Source organism: Bactrocera neohumeralis, chromosome 6 (genome assembly GCF_024586455.1).
Source record: "Bactrocera neohumeralis isolate Rockhampton chromosome 6, APGP_CSIRO_Bneo_wtdbg2-racon-allhic-juicebox.fasta_v2, whole genome shotgun sequence".
NCBI lineage: Eukaryota > Metazoa > Arthropoda > Insecta > Diptera > Tephritidae > Bactrocera > Bactrocera neohumeralis.
The window spans coordinates 57,232,038-57,251,245 of NC_065923.1; the positions used below are offsets into that span (position 1 = coordinate 57,232,038).

Consider the following 19,208-nt stretch of genomic DNA (forward strand, 5'->3'; position numbering starts at 1 on the left):
TGAAGGTCACGATCTCAGGAAAATTTGGTTTCAACAAGATGACGTCACTTCCCACACATCGCATCAATCAATGGATTTATTGAGAGAAGCTGATAATTTCACGTTTTGGGCAAGTCGATTGGCCACCAAGATCATGTAATATTATACCTGTGGAGATATATTATACGTATATAAAGTCTATGCGGACAATCACGCTTCGCTTCAGGTCTTGGAGCAAAACATCACGCGTGTCATATGCCAGTTACCAGTCGAAATGCTCGAACGAGTCATCAAAAATTTTACGCGGCTAATATTAGGAAGAGATAATTATAAAAAATTTTACGCGGCTAATATTAGGAAGAGATAATTATAAAAAAATAAATGCTAAAGAATGAACCTCGAAATGGATCACCCTTTAATATTTTGTAAGGGCTCATCTAAATGTTAAGTGTAAATTTAATATTTGACGTAATTCAATATGTTTTTTGGCAACAGGAAAGAAAGCTTCTTTTATGTTTCACGGGAAAACCAACAAAACCGAAGCATAAAGAGTATTCATAAGCCCACGAAGACGTATGCTTCTGAAATGAGAATAAAATAAATGGGCATACATACGAATACATTAACTTAAATATAGACGTAGCAAACAAGTAGCTGCGTCAATGCGAATATAAACAAAAGCGACAAAGGCAAAATACGTCCAACTATTGAACAACAAGAACAGCAGATATCTCAAAGGAATAGCCGCTGCATTTGTAGTTCTCTAAAAAAAATTGTACCTACTAACAATAGAAGTTTGCAGAGATTTTAAATTAGATGTGAGGGCAGGGCACCTAATGCGTTGGGTTTGGCAGCCACAATTTGCATTTGGTAGCGAAAATTCAAAGTGAACGGTTTACGTAGAAATTTGAGTGAGCATTCGTTTAACCGATTTAAAAAAGAAATTGCATAAGTTCTCATATTTTTCAATATTTTAACCGTTATGGATGGAAAACCGAAGAAAACGCGCCAGCGGAATCGGCCAAGAAATAAAGCAAATCGTTTAAAGGAGGACATCGGTCAGAGCTCGAATAGTGAATTAAATAACACTGAGAGCGTAGCGTTAAATATTGTGGGTCAACAAAAAACACTTGTTAACGAATGTGTCAATGAGAATTACGGAGCGCAAACAAGAACCACGCCGAGTGGTAGTGAATTGCCAACGCAAACACCGCAAGATTCGGACAATGGTTTGAGATTACTACAACAAATGATGCGCACAAAGCTTTTACAGCAAGGCAAAAAGAGCGAAAAAGGCAATGTTGATACAAAAGCCACTGAAAAGATCGATAAAAAGGGTCAAAAGAGTAGTGCTAGTTTGAGCAAAGGCAAAGAAAGTGGTAAAACTACAAATGGGAAAGCGGCAGCGGCAAACAAAAGCCCGCCAGATAACAATTTACAAAAGCAAAGTGCATTTGTTGCGAGTTTGCAGAGAAAATTAGAGAGTTCAGTGGCAAACGGTTAGTTATCAGAATTCACAGCTCCCTCCATTTATATAAAAAGTCGTGCATTTGTAACTTTTGTCTATAGGCAGCACCGATTTACCTAATACTTTATTGGAAAACCTACAAAAATTACTGCATGAGGGACCAATAAGTGATGTAGAGTCCTCAGACGACGAGGAGGATTACATCGAGTATATTTATAGACCGCGGCAATATTTTTTGGTCGCCCTTTGCAATGTACGTATTAATAATAGTTATAAATTTACTTCTTTTTCACTGCTTACTTTATACATTTTGCAGCTTTGTAAAGATGAGCTTACAGCGGAAACGAAAACTGTCTGCAAACGTTGCAAATTGGCATATTACTGTTCGGGCCAGCATATGAAGGGTGACCAGCAACATCGACAGATTTGTTATGCATTGCAACAGGTGGCAGACAACTGTGGTAAAAAAGAATTATTTCACAAGCATCCAACACAAATACACAGTGATACAACATGCATACAAACACACTTTCCAGAAATATACAATAAAACTCACAAATATCATTTAACTATTCCAACTTTATTTTATCGCCTTTAATATACAAGTATTTCAACCTGACACAATATTCCCTTATATTTAATATTTATTACTACCCAAACCATTTTCGCTCAATGTTTAAAATGCAATAGGCCATCTGGAGGGACAACTTATTTATTGCCACAACTATAAGCTGCTGATGATTTTGTCAAAAAAGTATATATTTTTTACCGGAAGGTCTGCAAAATACGCTTCAAAAGCCGTTATGACCTCTTCATTTGATGAAAAACACTTGTCACGCATAAATTTTTTCAGTTCTGGAAACAAATAGAAGTCGCGGGGGACCGAAACTGGTGAATACGGTGGATACTCCAAGAATTCGAACTTTAGTTCATGGATTTTAGCCATTGTCAAAATACTCTTGTGACACGGTGCATCGTCCAAATGAAAAAGGATTTTTTTCTTCTACACACCGGGTCTTTTTTCACGAATTTTTTCCTTCAACTGGTCCAAAAGGTTGCAATAATATTCAGAATTAATTGTTTACCAGTTTGCAAGTAATCCACAAACGAAATTCCTCTCGCATCCCAAAAAATTGTGCCATAACTTTCTTGGCCGATTTTCGGACACGAACTCTTTTCAAAGACGAATAACAAGGTTCATACCACTCTTTAGCATCTTGTTTTGATTCAGGATCTTTGTGATGAATCGCCGCACAAAATCCATTGTATCCTTTTTAAAACGCTTCAAATGTTGCTGAGAAAGACGCATTCGAATGTGTTTTTGTTCCGAATGCGGCACCCATTGTGCACACAGCTTTCTAAAACCCAAAATTTCACTTAAAATATGGCTCACACTGACTAATGAGATGTGTAGAGCCTCTACTAAATCTCTCAACAATTATACACTTTTAACATTCGTTCGTGTATTTCTTTTGGAGCTACACCTTCCAAAAATAAAAATTTTATCACTGCACGATATTCAATTTTTACCATTGTAAAAAAATACTGTGACACGGCGACACTAAATGGCTTCTAAACAAAGATGAATTGATAGATTGAAATTAAACTTCACGTACGTTCATATGAAGAGTTTATTGAAGCTTTTTTTGCTCTGAAATTTGACGCCGGTTTGAACAAAAAGTATCGATTTTGGCTTGGCCCCGTTTAAACATTGGAGTCGCTACGTTGCCCGCTCTGTTGTCTTTCTACAAGAAACGCTGTAGCGAGCGTAATAACTTGAATTTCGATTTCAAAATTTGAGAGAATGTTTATCATTGAAGAATAGTTTTTTCCTAAAAAAATATATCGTTTCACACTGTTTATGAACAACATACCTATAATATCTCCTGGGAAATCTTTATGTACAGATTTTTTTGTTGAACAACATACCTATAATACAAAAATCTGTAATATGTACAGATTTTTTTGTTTTAGTGATCCAATCTAGTTAACAAAATCCAATTTAGTCGCAAAATGCTAACTTGAAGTGGCTAATTATTGATCTTCCCAAATTGGATCAAAACATATTCTCCACATACATATACATACATATGTAAAAGTAAACAGTTGTTCGATTTCATTTATGCGCATGTATGTACATATGTAAAAGAAAAATTGCCTAAAGTCATTAATGCTGCCGATATTTTTAGTAGTCTTAGCACGCTCAATTTAAAAGCAGCCGTTTAATCACAATTCCTCCATGATAAATTATAATGTTCATACCCATGTATAGTCACAGCAAATGCATGATATACGAATATGTGAGCATGAACCTAAGGACTAATGCTGTGACTGTCTGCCGCCAGTTTCGCATGCAAATTTATTTCTTGGCATTCTTCCAAATGCTTTGCTCTGCAAAGGTTGAACCTGCCTGATGCCTGCAAATAGTTTTTGTTTTTATTTTGCAACTAATCATACACCATAGGCTCATGCACACATTTGGCCCAGGTATGCACCCACTAAGAACATTGGATAGGAAGAAAGATATGAACTCAATTTGTCAATCTTTCGCAAATTATCCATTGCAAAATCAAATATGGAATTGTTTAGATATGGTTTGGGTGGCCCACTTTTTTTATACATACTCGGGAAAATATTGTTACGAAAAGGATAAGCCTATACAATTTTTATAATCTTGTTAAATTTTATCCTTATTCAAGACGTTTCTTATTCGCCTTGAGCGATCGCCGCTTTTCTCTCTCTACAATCCTTCGTTCTAGCCATTCAGCAAGTAAATGTTGATAAATTGAAGGTATTACGCTGTCAACTAGGACTAGCTTCCCACCGTATTCGCCAGTTTTAGCTATTTTATATTCACAGTCTGAAAAAGTGACTCGTTATAAAAAAATTAAACTTAAATAAAGTCAAACTAGGAAATGCCTATTTTGAATCTTTGACGCTTCCCTAGTTGGCGATTATGCTGAAGAATAGAATAGTCCTATTTTCATTAAACAAAAAACGTTTTGAATATTATAAATGACTGTTATGTGAGTAAAACTATTATGCTATGCTCACTATAAAGTATTATAAGAGTATACAAAACCAACAGTTCTCCCAAGTTATCTTGAAAATCTTGATGGATTCTCAAGTTTTCACCTAATCAAGACAATCCACCAAAATCGGCAATAACCAATTAATATGTACATATCCTCATATGACGGCAACTAGTCACAACACCAATTCTAAAATCAACTTACTATTGGGATTATATTATGTATATGCGAACATGCATATACATATGTATGTATGTATATACGGCTTGCATATGCACATTACACGGTATTGCTAATTAATCAATATAAATAGATTAATTTATTGGCAATTATCGGTTCTTTAAACGTTTTCAAAGCTTGTTATAAGTAATAATTCATTATTAGCGAAAACATAAAATTACAAAAAAATGTTTAGTGCGCCAAATACTCGTATTATCAAATTGTTATTATTTAATATCTTGCGTAGCTTATTAAGAACTATATATATAGAAAGGCTAAAGAAATGTGATTGTTCTCGACTCACAAGATATTAGGTCAACGTTCAAAGAATACAAGGTTAAAACAACCGTTGACGCCATAAAACCCCGTCGTCATAGCCTCTGAAGGATGAATTAGTTATACATAAATATTACTGTTTTTCCTTTTTGCGGCTTTTGTTGGAATCATTATCAGCCATATATCTTCTTCGTTGCATTATTAATATAGACCTAAATACAACTATGTACCCAATTCCGATTTTTTACTCCTCTTTGTGTTGCAAAGGATAACCCAAGGCATTTTTAAACTTTCAGTTTTTGGAAATCTTAAGAAATGTTAGAGGAAAACATATGTATATATTTCTGTGATACACTGTAACAAAAACAGTGTTATGAAAAGTTGACATTACATTCTTTTTTTCCGCCGTAAGTTTGTCAAAGTTGTGCAAAAAGCAGTAAAACTTTTTAATTTAAATTTCGCGCGAAACCGGATTCGTCTAAATATTTTTTACTAAATTGGTATGACTCTCAGTTACATCTGTGCCAAATATCAAATAAAAATAATCATTAGCGTTTAGTACGAGTATAATATTGTCTCCCTGAAGTACATGAAGTACATTCGGGAATCTTTGCGATCAGTGAATTTATTGAACAAAGAAATTCCATTAAATTTTGTGCGCGGAATCAAATTTGCCGATACACGTCAATAAATAATATTCGAAGGATCAGTGAAAACCATTTTGAAAGATCATTTTGACCTAAGAAAAGTGAAAGCACGATTGGTTCCAAAACCACTAAATTTTTTCGAAAAACAGCGTTGCGTTAACGTTTGTGAAACGATGCTTTCCTACTACCAGGATGTATTATTACGTATTATTACTGGCGAGAGTCTTGGATCTATGCTTACGACCAAACAAAAAAAAATAGGCCGGAATTATGGGTCGACAACTCTTGATTTTAAGCATTACCATCGCATACTGCTTTGATTCTTTGTGAGTTTTTCGTAAAATTTTCAACCACTATCGTGCCGCAACCACCATATTTGCCTGATTTAGCTCCGTGCGACTTCTGGCTATTCAGTAAACTTAAATGACCGCTCCTGGGAAACAGTTTATAGGTTTCTATGATTCTTATTTTAAGCTGTTTCAAACATAAAAGGACACAAACATATTAAAAAGACTATAGCAACCAAATATTTTGAACCAACTTCGTCATCAAACATATGAATTCCAAGTTGTCATAACCTTGTATTATAAAAACCAGTGGCGTAGCTACAACTTCGGGCGCCCGGGGCCAAGGAAGATCTGCCGCCCCCCTTTATCTACCTACCTACAAGTTTCATGAGGTGGTTCGAACAAAAGTGAATTTTTACAAAATATCTTCGATATTAAGTATATAAAATTTAGGAACTAGAAGCCACTCAAATTCTAAAGTTCCAAAATTCTCACAATACGGTTTTTGAGGAAATTGATAGTAAATTTACAAGACATTTATTAAAAGCCATAGAAAAAACCCATTTCCACAATTTGCAACAATTTTTATCCGATTTAGAGATTTTTAAATACCATTTTTGAAAATTTGGAGAAATAAAAGTATTTGTTACATTCAAAGCATAGGGTAACTGTGAGAGTAACACGTCGCTAGATAAAGCTAGAAAAGTGCATCTTTAAGTTCTATCACTATTTTCAAGAAAGATATAAGACAAATTCAAAGACTGAAGAGTATTCGAGTAAAAATTAATATTTTTCATTGTTATTCAGATTATTACATTGTGAGTGTACAACTCTTTATTTTTTATAATAAATTTTGTAAAAAAAATGTGTGGAAGTATTTTTCTGAATATTAAAGAACAGCGAAGATCGTTTTGCCGCCCCCCAAGACGTTGCGCCCGTGGCGACAATAGCCTTCATTCATTGGGAACGCGAGTTATTTAAAATTTAAAAACTAGACGTGGCACTGACGTGTCCTACAAACTAATTCAAAGATTTCAACTAAATTTAGTTCAAGCAAGAAAAAACCTTAACTTCGCCGAAGCTAAAATATCCTTCACAAATAAAAAAGTTTTCAAAACAAGGACTTGATTTTCATCGGGAAGTTTGCATCAGAGCTATGTATATGCTATAGTAATCCGATACCGACGGTTCCGACAAATAAGAAGCTTCTTTGAAAGTAAAAGCGTATCTCAAAAACTGCTAGTCTATCAACTGCCACCTAAATAATATAATGTACCGAAACTTTTCAGAAAACTTTATTTTTTTGGTATATTATAGGTTATCATATACAAGCAAGAAGAGAGAGCTATGTTCTTGCGTAATCGAACATTTTATACTATGGGAAAAACCTTCAGATGTTAACAGTTTTATATACAGTTTTATATTAAAAACTGTTTGCGAAAGAATTCAACATTAATTGTTCGATGAAATCGAATATTAACTTACTATATGTACTATACTTATTTGAGAACTAGAAAAACTATTGCCCGGATTTAATATATTTTAGGCAGGAGGACGCACTGCTATTAAAACGAGATTATTTCTAAATCTCAATAGATTTCAATATTTAATGCTTCTTCGATATGCTCGCTAAAAAATCAGCCTATACGACCGTGGGTCGATCTGGGCCGAAACCATGAAACTGCCTATATCCTTTCCGAAGTCACGCTAGTTCAGACAGATTACTATGCACTTGGTCCTTCCGTTTGATGCGTGGGCGCCCTTGCTTCCGTTTTTCACCCAAAGGTTTAGAGTCGAAAGACATGGCCGAACCTGCGCATTCTTTAATTTTTATTCGCTTAATTATGTCCATTCGCTGCATTGCCAATACAGTTCGCGGTCTTATCTTCTTCGATACTTTTTGCCCACGCAGACGGCTCCAAAGATCTTGCAAAGGACAGTTCTCTCGAATGTTCCAAGTGCTTTCTCATCTTGGATCGTCATCGCCTATGTTTCTGTGCCCTATAATAGGACGAGAACATAGAACGTAATATATCTTCGTCGAGAGAGAGATTTGCTTCTCAACTGTCTATCGATTCTTAAGTAGCACCTGTTAGCAATAGTTATTCTGCGCTTTATCTCCTGGCTTGAATTATTGGTGGATCAGGGTTTTCATTTCTAGAATTATTGCTATGCTATCGCTACCGTTTTCACTTTGCCGGGAGCCACAGCAGAGCCATGGCATAACAATGTAAAAGTTTGTGCTCTGCTCTGCTCCGAGTTTTTTTAGGTAAAGAAGTATAGCTGTAGCGAGAGCAAAAACTGAAGTGCTGTGCTCTGCTCTGGCGTAGCGGTAGCAATAAATTGGGAGCGGTAGTAGAGCAAAGTTAATGAAAATTTTCATTTGCTACAGCTCCGCATGTGTTTGTTGATTTTTCTTTTATGCAATTTTCTGTCATAATATTTCAATTAATGGAATAATTCAACCAAAAAAATGTTATGCAAATCATTTTAGCACTTGTTGCGTCAATTGACTTTATAAATCTAAAATCAAATATTTTAAGAAATAAATTAATAAAATGAATTAGATAATAATTGAATAAATTATAAAATGTTTTTTATATTATGTAAAATATTTACCATTTTTATAATACCAAAAACATCATCTATTACAAATGTATTACAATACTCAATTGCTATGAATTTTCGAGATTAATTTGAACTGCATATACTTACCACTAGTTTAAGATGTTAGGTTAAGTTTTAGGCTAAACCATGAAATTCTGGTAATAAAGAATTCTATTGTACAAAAACCATTATCCCGAACGGACGTTTTCTTAACCGGCATCTTTTAAATTCGCTTAGGCACAGGCACGTTCTCAATGATTCGCGTAACCCAATTAATTTGTTCGTCCTAAAAAAAACTGCCTGGTTCAGGAGCAAAATCAGTATAACTCATATACTAAGCATGTATGGATATGAAATTTTTTACTTATTTCTTTCTATTTTTTAATTACTAAAATTTTCAAATGACATTAATATTGAACAAATGCTTATGATTTGAAATATAATTTTTGTATTTATGAGTTGTATTGAATTTTAACATAAAGAGATAAAAAGTATCCTATGTCCTTACCCTGCTTCTAAGCTACCTCCTCACCAATATTCAGCCAAATCGGTTCTTGAGTTATAAATGTTTTAACTAATACGACTTTCTTTTATATACTACTAGAAAACCCGGCGAACTCCATTTCGCCACCAAATTGCATCATTTTATGTAACATTTCGTTTTGGTTTCGATTAAATGATAAAGAACATTTTTTTTTGTTTTATATTTGAAAAAGAAAAATTACATTTCAGCACATCCATCATAACCTTTAGCTTTTGCTGAAATACTCTTGCGTTTATGTCATGGAGATCTTGCGGTTTTTGGCCCGGTTCAACTCAAATAATAAATAAATCCGGAGTTCCATAATTTCGCACGTACGTCATAGCGACTTGAGCGTATTCGTGCATGTGGCGTGGGCTTCCGATATAAGATGGTGGGAGAATCGTCGTAAGTTTAATATTCTGAACATCACCATCTGAATGAGTAGCATCACGCAAGTGTATATAGTCCTCAGATCGTAGCTTTGCCTGATTGAATCGGATGAACGCTAAACGTTCGGTCTCGACTTTGACATACATGTCGACAGCGAATTGCTGGAATAGCCGACGGCACTCCAGAATGACATTCTCCTCATTTGTACGAATCATCATACGATATGCATAGTTATTCATTGCGCTTAGATTTTTATTCGTTGATACGCCTGAAAATGCAAAATTAAATGAATTGCTAATGGAAACCAATAACACTGTGGAACATTTTTGGGATTATTGTCTGGGGGGTGAGAAATTCCAAGTCAGGGTGATGGTACTAGGTCAGTATAGTAAAACCCTCAAAGGGTTTGGCGTTCGTATGTGTCAGTTTTTTTATGACCTTTTAAATTTTTTCCTTATCTTGATGTTTTTTCGCTTAGTTGTAACATTTTGGCAAAAACGTAGTTTAACATAACTCGCGAACCACTATTATCTATTTTTCCAATCCATTAGACGGTTGTAGCAGCTTTTACACACTATATTTGGTACACATACGAACGCCAAACCCTTTGAGGGTTTTACTATACTGACCTAGTACCATCACCCTGACTTGGAATTTCTCACCCCCCAGATACGCTGTTGTACTGTGTAATAACAATAATAAGTGTGTGAATATTGTACCTGTAATTGGATCGACCATCTTCAACGTGATGTCGTATCCGTCTTGCCCTTGCCAATTAATGATTGGATATTGTAACGCATCGTACAAACGATGTGTCTCGTTTCCACGATGCATGATATTGCTTCTTCGCTGAACGACAATGTCTCGCGATTTAGTTGAATCGCTAACAATAGCTGCAGCAACATCATTAACGGTTGGTGCATTGAATCTTCGCACATGTTCACCTGTTGGGGTACAATCCGCTCTTATGACAAATTTGTGCGTATCCGATGGCATTCGTTCCAATGCTGTTTTGAACATATTAATCACAGCATTATTAGTGTGAAAAAATGCTTGTAACTGTTCAATAATTCGCCTCTTTAACTGTTGTGTTCCCTGTATATTGCACCGCACATTCAGCTGATCCACCATCGACGAAATGAAATATACATATTTGCAGAAATTGATGCGGTTCATCTGGTCTTGGCACCATTGAACCATGCAAATGATATATTTGTCCTTGTATCTGTAATTGCAAACCATCATTTGTTGAAGAATACGGTGTAACTTCTGATCGTATGATGGTGTAGTGTGTGGTGTATATGTAGTTGTTATGGGTTGCAATTCATTTTGTTGGTGTGAGTGATCGCTAACCTTGCAAGTCGGCATGAATCCGTCTTTTCGAATGATATTAGCTCCAAAGGAAGTCATGCGAAAGCAGTTATTGTATTCAAGGATGTGTTGAAGAAAATGGCTAGAATCGGGATCACTTCCATCAAAGGTGGTGGTGTAAGTAATGGATCCGGATGGTTTGACTTTTACACTTGCGCAGCACAATCCAGCCGTTTCTCTTTTGAACTTCAACGCATTGCAATATCGGCATACAGTCGTCATTTGTCCAATATCTAAATTTTCATCATCACTGTAGTTCGCAGTGGGATCATATTGGAATGCCAAGCGATTGTATGATGCCAATGATCTTCGTGTCCTCATGCGTTGTCTCAATCGGGCATTTTCTCTTGTTGAATTTTGTCTTTCTTCGCTTAAGTTCTGTGAATAAACTTGTTGCTGGCTTGCATGTCTTGTGCGGCGGCCGATGTTCGCACGTCGTCCTTTAGGCATTTTGGACTATGGACAGATTGGTGAATTCAACCTCAAATGCACGATCCACATAATTTACACAGTTCAACTTACCTCCTTAATGAGAAATGCCTGCTGTAGAAATTAAATGAAAATTTTCACAATTTGATTTTTTCCAATTGAAGTGATGGAAACGAATAACTTATTTTTTTATTTTTTTTTCACAATTTCACAGTGAACACAATACCGGTTTGTCACATGAAATTAACTGAGCAGAGAACAATGAGTAGCTGATAAACAATGTATCACGCACCTGCGCCATCTTCTTAAAATACATACATATTTGCTTGTAGTACATGCTATGTATCAGAGATGGCGCTGTATGTAAAAAAAGATTTTCCCGCTTTTATGTTGAAATTTTTCCTGAATTTTCTTTGCTATAAACCTCACGGAGCTCGAGACCTTTCCAACGAATGCAAAACCGAGGAAATCGGTTCATTAGATATACATACGTAGAAGACAGAAAATAGCAAAAAAGAAAAAAAAACAACAAACACAAGTGAAAATTTTCATTAGCTCTGCTCTACTACCGCTCCCAATTTTTTGCTACCGCTACGCCAGAGCAGAGCACAGCACTTCAGTTTTTGCTCTCGCTACAGCTATACTTTTTTACCTAAAAAAACTCGGAGCAGAGCAGAGCACAAACTTTTACATTGTTATGCTGTGGCTCCCGATAAAGTGAGAGCGGTAGCAATAGCAAAATGCAATTCCACGGGAGTAGCGTAGTTTTTCAAACGCTGGGTGGAATTTATAATGGTTCCAAGTTATACAAAGTCTATTCCAGTATCATTATACCAGGAATAATGGAATGCCCAACTCTCCTGTCACTGGAAATGTGAGAGCCGCTCACCTACCGAACTTTGACAGTTGACTGGATTGGGTAGGTTTTGACGTTTTGCAATTGGAATGACTGGAACGGCCAGATTGAAATTATACCAAAAATATATGTGAAACGGAGAAATTTGTTGCCGCCGTTCAAGATCGTTAATAAAAATTTAAAACAATAAAAATCAAAGAAAATGCGAAATTTAAACATATTTCATGAAACGTTTTGTAATTTGATGCATAATAGAAATCATTCATTAATTGACAACTAACAGGCTTTATTCACCTTATTAAGTATTGAAAGATCGAAAGTCAGTTGTTTTAATATATCATAAAATCATAAAAAAGGATTTAAGTGGTTTCGCCATATATTAAAAGTCCAATATATGTATAATAATTTGCAATCGTAATAAACGTTTGGCGTTTTAATTTAAATGCCCAAAAATTCTTATTTTGTTCGATGTGGCCACAATGGAAAATGTTATAAAAAACGCTTATTTTGAGGCGCTCTCACACTGCAATAAGTTGGGCATCCCATTATTCCCGATTATACTTTTAGAGAAGACAGTGTCACTGAGGTTCAAAGTAACGGCAGGTATCACTTTTTCTAGCATTTTATTGAAAAAGTTGCATGGGAGAGAATCACCCTGTCTAAAACCTCGTTTGGTATCGAATGGATCGGAGAGATGTTTCCCGATTTTAACGGAGTTTGGTTGTGCTCCACGTCATGCGTAGACGTATGAGTTTGCCATGGACACCAAATTTAGATATGACCTCGAATAATAGGCAGTTTCTATCAGTGGTCTTGAAAGCGATAAAAAGATGATGGAAGTCGATCTATTTTTCACGATTTGACTTATTGTGAAAATCTGGTCTATACGAGTTTTGCCTGGTTCAAAGGCACACTGATAAGATCCAATCAGTTTATTTACAAGGGGCTTAAGTCGTTCACACAATTCTGTCGAAAGAATTTTATATGCGATATTAAGAAGGCTGATTCCGCGGTAGTTAGTGCAGACTGCGGGATCTCCCTTCTTGTGGATAGGGCAGAGTATACTTATATTCCAAGCATTGAGCATATATTCATCCGACCAAATCATGCTTAGCAGCTGGAACATGCGCCTTTCCATCTTCTCGCCACCGGCTTTAAACAGCTCCAGCGGTAATCCATCGGCCACTGGGGCTTTGTTGCTAGACGCTTTAGAGTTGTATTCACTCCGTTTTGGTCGACTGGCGGAACGACAATGTTGTTGCGGTAGATCGTTGATACGTGTTCTTCTTAATCCGTCGCAGCATTGCTTCCGCCATTTAGCAGGCTCGAGTGTTCTCTCCACATTTCCAGTGTACTCTGTGTATTTGCAATCAGGTTTTCCCACCAGCCACGGACTTGAAGCCATTTGTTTCCTTGCCTTGCAGCCGGGTTTCTCCGTATCCTCCTGATTAGTGTTGCCATTGAGTTGGGCTCCGAGGAATGTTTCTGCTGCGTTTGCGCTAAAAGGCTCCATCCAAACTCCACCTCGGTCAGGTGTAAAACATGCAATGGATGAAGCCATCTCAAGACCTGCCAAGGCCTTAAGACACATAGGGATTAGACCACAAGTTATGTGTCCCCATGTTAGCCTCTACGGCTGTGCAACCTGACATAGTTCGTGTTCTGCGACGCCACTCCACCCGAGTGACCTCTAAGGTCCATGGGAGCTCCGACAGGCAACATGACTCCCATTCCTTCATCCCGGTCCAATCCTCGTGCGTGAACCACTCCGAACATTAAGAGGTCATTCCTCAATTACGTCGACGACGTTGGACAGTATGCCGACCAGACCTCAGACGCAACAAAGTTTTGAATGGCGTACTCACTACCCATCCCAAACGAAGACCTCGAGTTGTCGCGAGAAACGCGAGTGACCTTTGCGCAGTTCTGGATACTGTAGCAGGTTAAACTCCCACTTATCCAGAATAGACCTCGACATATCCAATACATGTCCTGCATACAATGAGTCGCCGCATGACATTGGCCACCTCTTTGCATGCCCCACCAACTCCACTCATCTAACACCCCTCTCCCTTTGGTCCGACCCCGCTTCTTGGGGCTTCCGTTAGATGACGGCGACGACTCGATGAGGCTAACCCTCACCATCCAACAACAACAACATGGAATTTAGCTTTGATGTGGACTGAGACGTTCTTTTCACTCATTGGGTTGAATCTGGAGACAAGGTGGTGAAGCCTCCTACCAACTTTAAATCCTTTAAAGCATGTGATACAATTATCGCACATTTAGTGGTTTTCAACATTTCCCTATATAGGGAGTGGGCATGGTTTTTATCTGATTTTATCCATTTTCGCAGTGTTTGAAGAAGTAGTAAAAAGTATTCTTCTCAGAAAGTTGATACAGACAGACCGACGGATCGACAGTCACCCGCATTTCAACCCTTCTTGTCATCCTGAGCATGTACATATACATATACATATAATGTATATACAACTCTATATTTATCTCGATTACGTTTAGGTGAATTCATTTATATTCAGACATTTATTTTAATAAAATGGTATGTAACTTCGAGATAATTTTAAAAAATATAACTGTTTCAGTTTCTTACCGGTTATAAAAAATAAATTTTCTCTTTTTCTGTTCAAGGTGGTCAAATTTTTCGTAAGTGCGGTGAATTCACCGCTGAACAATTTCGGTCCTATCGCATTGTTATTATACGGCAAATAGAGTCCATAATAAATCGCCCTTTGACAGCCACCGAACAGGAGGTAGTATTGTTCCCACGGATTTGCTGCAATACAAGCTGCCGTGAGTACGATTTCAAAAAGCTAGTGGACTGCGAAAACTGTGGACAAGTATTTGAAATGTAAAATTTTTTGAACTATTATTACTACTAATATTTTTCAAGATCGCGTACTGTCGCGATAAGCCGGAACATTTTAACAAATCTCATCAGGATTGGTGCAAGTCATACCAACTGTTCAAGAAGCTAGAGTTAATGCAGGCCAAAGGTGGAAAAATCGATCCGGCAATGCCTATGAAAATACTGCATGATATACCGGGAGCTTGTTCTAATACTAAGCAGATTCTGAGCAAATTAGACTGTGGTAACTGTACTGAAGTTTTACAATCATGTATTTTGTTGAGTATTAACTTTTTATTGCCGTTATTAGCCGTTCAGGATGATTGTGAGTTTTCTGCGCTTAGTCAAATATCTACATGTCCCTTGACAGCTTGGTATGCTTTGAAGTTATGTGGGCATTTGAAGAAGTCGGAAGAAATTACTATACATCTCATCGGTAAGTATAAATTATTTTGGAATGCATATCTCTATTTTACTTGGACTATCTTAGCCAAAGTGGTTGATGGCTTTAGCTTTATTTATCTTTACCTTTTATGTCGATATACTGTCTTATAACAACTATAACCACGCTTAACTTACACTTAAAGTTAGATACCACAACTTAATCTACACAGCAAGTCGCGACTACCCAAACTCCAATGCATTGAGCATAGAAACTAACACATACACACGATGCACCTTATAAGCCACAAAGAAAATGGATTGAGTAATTTTGTCAGTTCGGGATTAATAACTGTAACTGAAATCTCTGGAAGTGGTTTTGTAGTCAACGTAAGATTTAACCGAGAGTTGACTTGCAAGACATGTAAACCAGAGAGCTGCAACGAGTATGATAAAATCAGAACAAACAGTCGTGCCAAAAACACAATCAAATCAATTCAGTTCAGCATAGACAACATTGTTAATCAATTCGACTTAGCCGCCAGCGTCAACTTGATAACACGTACAATCTGTAATCACGATCGTGTAAGCGGTATGGCTGGCTTCGGTTGCAATCGTATCATGTCAGTTCATAGCGTTGCGACGATTGTTTGAATTGAAGTGAAACTTTGGGTAAACTATAAGTAAATCTACGAGTAAATTTATGGGTAACAATTTTCTGCTGGACTGATTTGAATCATGTGTGGCTTTGAAAATGTGCGCATGTTACAAATTTTCGATGCGTAAACAATGGAAATTCCATCGAGTACTTACATACATACATATATACATACTATACATTTCTTGTATGTATGTATGGAATTTCCATTACACATTAGATTAGATAAATTAATGAGGATTGCACCGCGATCTAGGGTCTATTGTACCCTCTCCTGACTCACAGCGTCTCAGCTAGCCCCAGCAAATTGATGAATTCCAATATACTGCTAGGTGGTATTGAGGTGATGTGATCCCTATTTAGAAACATGGATCCAAGGGCCTTGGTCCTGCGTCTACAGATTGCTGTACAATCCATTAGCAGGTGTACTGGAGTTTCGGGTTCCAAATCGCAGAACCGGCAATTCGCACAAGAAGCTAGGCCCATGTTGAATAAGTGCTTCTTGAGTTTGCAATGGCCGGTGTAGAAGGCGATCAGTAGCCTGACTTTATCTCTTGGGCGATTGATTATGATTTTAAACCTTTTGAGGTTATAGCCATTCATCAGCAACTTTGCGTGCCGCAAGCCTGGAAGGTGTTGCCAATGTATCTCCCTACCCACTGCTTCATCATTGCGGAGCTGTTCCTTTAGGGTGTGGGGACCCACCGCTATGAAAGGTTCGGGTCCTACCATGCTGGTGGATGCTGCAGAGCGGGCAAGCTCATCGGCCAGTTCATTACCGGCGATGCCTCTGTGACCTGGCACCCAAATAAGGTGCACCTGGTTGCATTCTGCAAGACTATTGAGCCGGTCTATATACTGCTGCACCAATAGCGATTTTAACTCGTATGACGAGATCGCCTTGAGTGCCGCTTGGCTATCGCTTAGTATAGCTATACGTTCGTTGCGATAGCCGCGTTGGAGGTTTAATTCTACGCACCGACTTATAGCAAATACCTCCGCTCGGAAACTTACCCATAGGTATGGAGAGTTTCGTGCGTGGTCCTGCGACCCCTGCGCCAATTCCCTCCGACGTCTTCGAGCCGTCGGTGTACCACCTGATCGAGCTATCCCTGAGTAGCAGCTCGAGAGCGGAGTCGCTCCATTCGGCCTTGCTGCCGAGGGTGATCTTAAACTTCTTAGTGAAGTTCAGCTTTTTGTTAATGCCGTCCCTTGGAAGAGGAGCCAGTGGTATGATGCCACTTAGCTCTTCCATGCGTTGGGACGAGATTATTTCCATTACACATATAACATATGTATATACAAACATATGTATTTGAAATAGAACAAAAGTGCACTAGTAAATCAGTGTTTAGGGGATGATATACAAACCAAACTCTATCGATCATTTCAATCATTGAAGCATGAGTTTGCGTCACTTCGGGTATTTTCTACAAATACCAACGTTCATAAACAAATCAGGTACTCGTATAAGCTGATCGCTAGTGATTCAAAGTTGTTCTCTATCGCTGATTTGAAGACAAACATTGTGCTTCGTGTACATGAACTGAACTGACAGAATCAGACAGAGTAACGGATCAGAACTTAAGTATAAACAATAATTTATTACTCGTTGCAGTTCTCTGATGGAAACCTATTAGCGAATTGGCATTAAAAATATCAGAACTGGTTAATTACCACGACTTCTTCTAAGTGTCATCCTACCTATAATTTTTTTCAATAATTTCTTTCTAACAAGCGAATGCGACGTTCTATTCATAATTGACTATAATTTTCTTTCAACAGGTGCTGAAATCGAGTTTGAAGTGGATGCTTTACACAAATGGGAACTATTCTTCTTACATATTAATCCGAATACCAAAAAATTAAATGTGGTTTTTGTCGGTCCGGAGCTAAATCAGAGTAATGTGCCCTTTGAACAATTGGCGAAAACAAAGTAAATATAGAAATAATTTCTTCCGTTACTTAAAAGTAAATACTTAAAAAATGTTCGAAAATATTTAGATGTTGCAGGTCATGTCGTAAAATACAGCGCGTGGTAAGTTACCGTTTTCAAAACCAACTGTACCATGATTACTTCAACTTGCCAACATTCATGACACCCGATTTAAGTAAGTCGACTATAAATTACACGTATACATATGTATGTAAGTATTTCCAAACTGATTTGAAACTTGTCTTTGAAGTTTGCTTCTTCAACGCTGGCTTATATCGTTACAATGGTTTTCAAATGGAGGATACTTGGCCTGAAACTATACGTATTGCCACGAATATAAAATGCCCCATTGTCGTTACATCCTATACGGCGTATGAGGCGCCACTCGACATTTCACGATTGATTCAAGAATCCAGTCGAAGAATTAATGTTATTATGCCACCAACTCTAAATCCATTTGCTTCTAAGAAGCCAGAGCGGAACTTTATATCGGATGAGGAAGCACCATTGATGTTTAAGAACTATTACTGTTTCCTAGTAGAGTAAATAAACAATTTCTCATGAAAAATCGTGCTTCAGGCAACGATGAAAAAAACGTTACTTACTTTAGCACGAAAAGCTTCCAAATGTCAATGTAAAAGTCTTCAAATCTGTAGGGTATATAAAATATCACCGCCAAACAAATCCCAATATTAATCTAACCTGTGAGAATAACTAATTATAAATAAGGAAGGGCTAAGTTCGTGTGTAATCGAACACTTTCTACTCTTTCAACTTGGTGGATTAAAGCCATTCTAAGTACAAATATGGATCGTTGTTACACATATTGCCCGATATACATACATATGTAGTATAAAGTGACCCGGAAGTTAGAAAATCTTTTTATTAGGTTTATGAGGTCTAAAGGAAGTATTGACATGATTCAACCCATTTGCAACTCTCAGGCATATGTAGGGTTACCATATCGGTCTCAGTTGTTGAGTCATGTGTGTGACATATGATGCAGTCGCATTTCCATGTGACGGTATACATTTTCACGCACTCGCTCAAAAAAAAATAATAATTAAAAAAAATTTCCGATATTTTTGGTAAAATGTCAACTATTGCCACTGTGGCATTCGGGACCTAGAAGCTTTAACCGTTTTGGTTCGATTTGAACAATTTTTGGTCATAAGATGACATACTTCAAAGGCATTACTCTTGCAAAGTTTTATTTCGTTCTATTAATGGCTTCTTAACTTGTATACTAGAAAGTGAAAGAATCCAGTGAAATTAAAATTGTG

General features: G+C 37.1%; 2 protein-coding genes across 2 annotated transcripts; one reads left to right on the forward strand and one right to left on the reverse strand.

The window, feature by feature from the left end:
• Window positions 1-674: 674 nt before the first annotated feature.
• On the forward strand, window positions 675-18,493 carry LOC126762300 (uncharacterized). The gene is made up of 9 exons (XM_050478981.1): window positions 675-1,478; window positions 1,549-1,700; window positions 1,764-1,908; window positions 14,734-14,942; window positions 14,996-15,194; window positions 15,261-15,386; window positions 17,775-17,925; window positions 17,994-18,100; window positions 18,176-18,493. The coding sequence occupies exons 1-9, from the start codon at window positions 962-964 to the stop codon at window positions 18,469-18,471; spliced, it is 1,902 nt and encodes a 633-aa protein (XP_050334938.1). The 5' UTR covers window positions 675-961; the 3' UTR covers window positions 18,472-18,493.
• LOC126762324 (uncharacterized) lies at window positions 9,102-11,731 on the reverse strand. Its single transcript, XM_050479018.1, has 3 exons — window positions 11,322-11,731; window positions 10,148-11,255; window positions 9,102-9,696 (listed from the first exon to the last, which is right to left on the reverse strand). The coding sequence occupies exons 2-3, from the start codon at window positions 11,247-11,249 to the stop codon at window positions 9,332-9,334; spliced, it is 1,467 nt and encodes a 488-aa protein (XP_050334975.1). The 5' UTR covers window positions 11,250-11,255; window positions 11,322-11,731; the 3' UTR covers window positions 9,102-9,331.
• Window positions 18,494-19,208: the final 715 nt, after the last annotated feature.

Excerpts from the sequence above, each read along its gene's own strand:
- LOC126762300 (XM_050478981.1), top strand. The coding sequence starts at position 962 with ATGGATGGAAAACCGAAGAAAACGCGCCAGCGGAATCGGCCAAGAAAT. Across the intron at positions 1,701-1,763 it reads TTTTGGTCGCCCTTTGCAAT|CTTTGTAAAGATGAGCTTAC; the intron begins GTACGTATTAAT and ends TACATTTTGCAG. Across the intron at positions 14,943-14,995 it reads ACTGCGAAAACTGTGGACAA|ATCGCGTACTGTCGCGATAA; the intron begins GTATTTGAAATG and ends ATATTTTTCAAG.
- LOC126762324 (XM_050479018.1), bottom strand. The coding sequence starts at position 11,249 with ATGCCTAAAGGACGACGTGCGAACATCGGCCGCCGCACAAGACATGCA. Across the intron at positions 9,697-10,147 it reads GATGGTCGATCCAATTACAG|GCGTATCAACGAATAAAAAT; the intron begins GTACAATATTCA and ends TTGCATTTTCAG.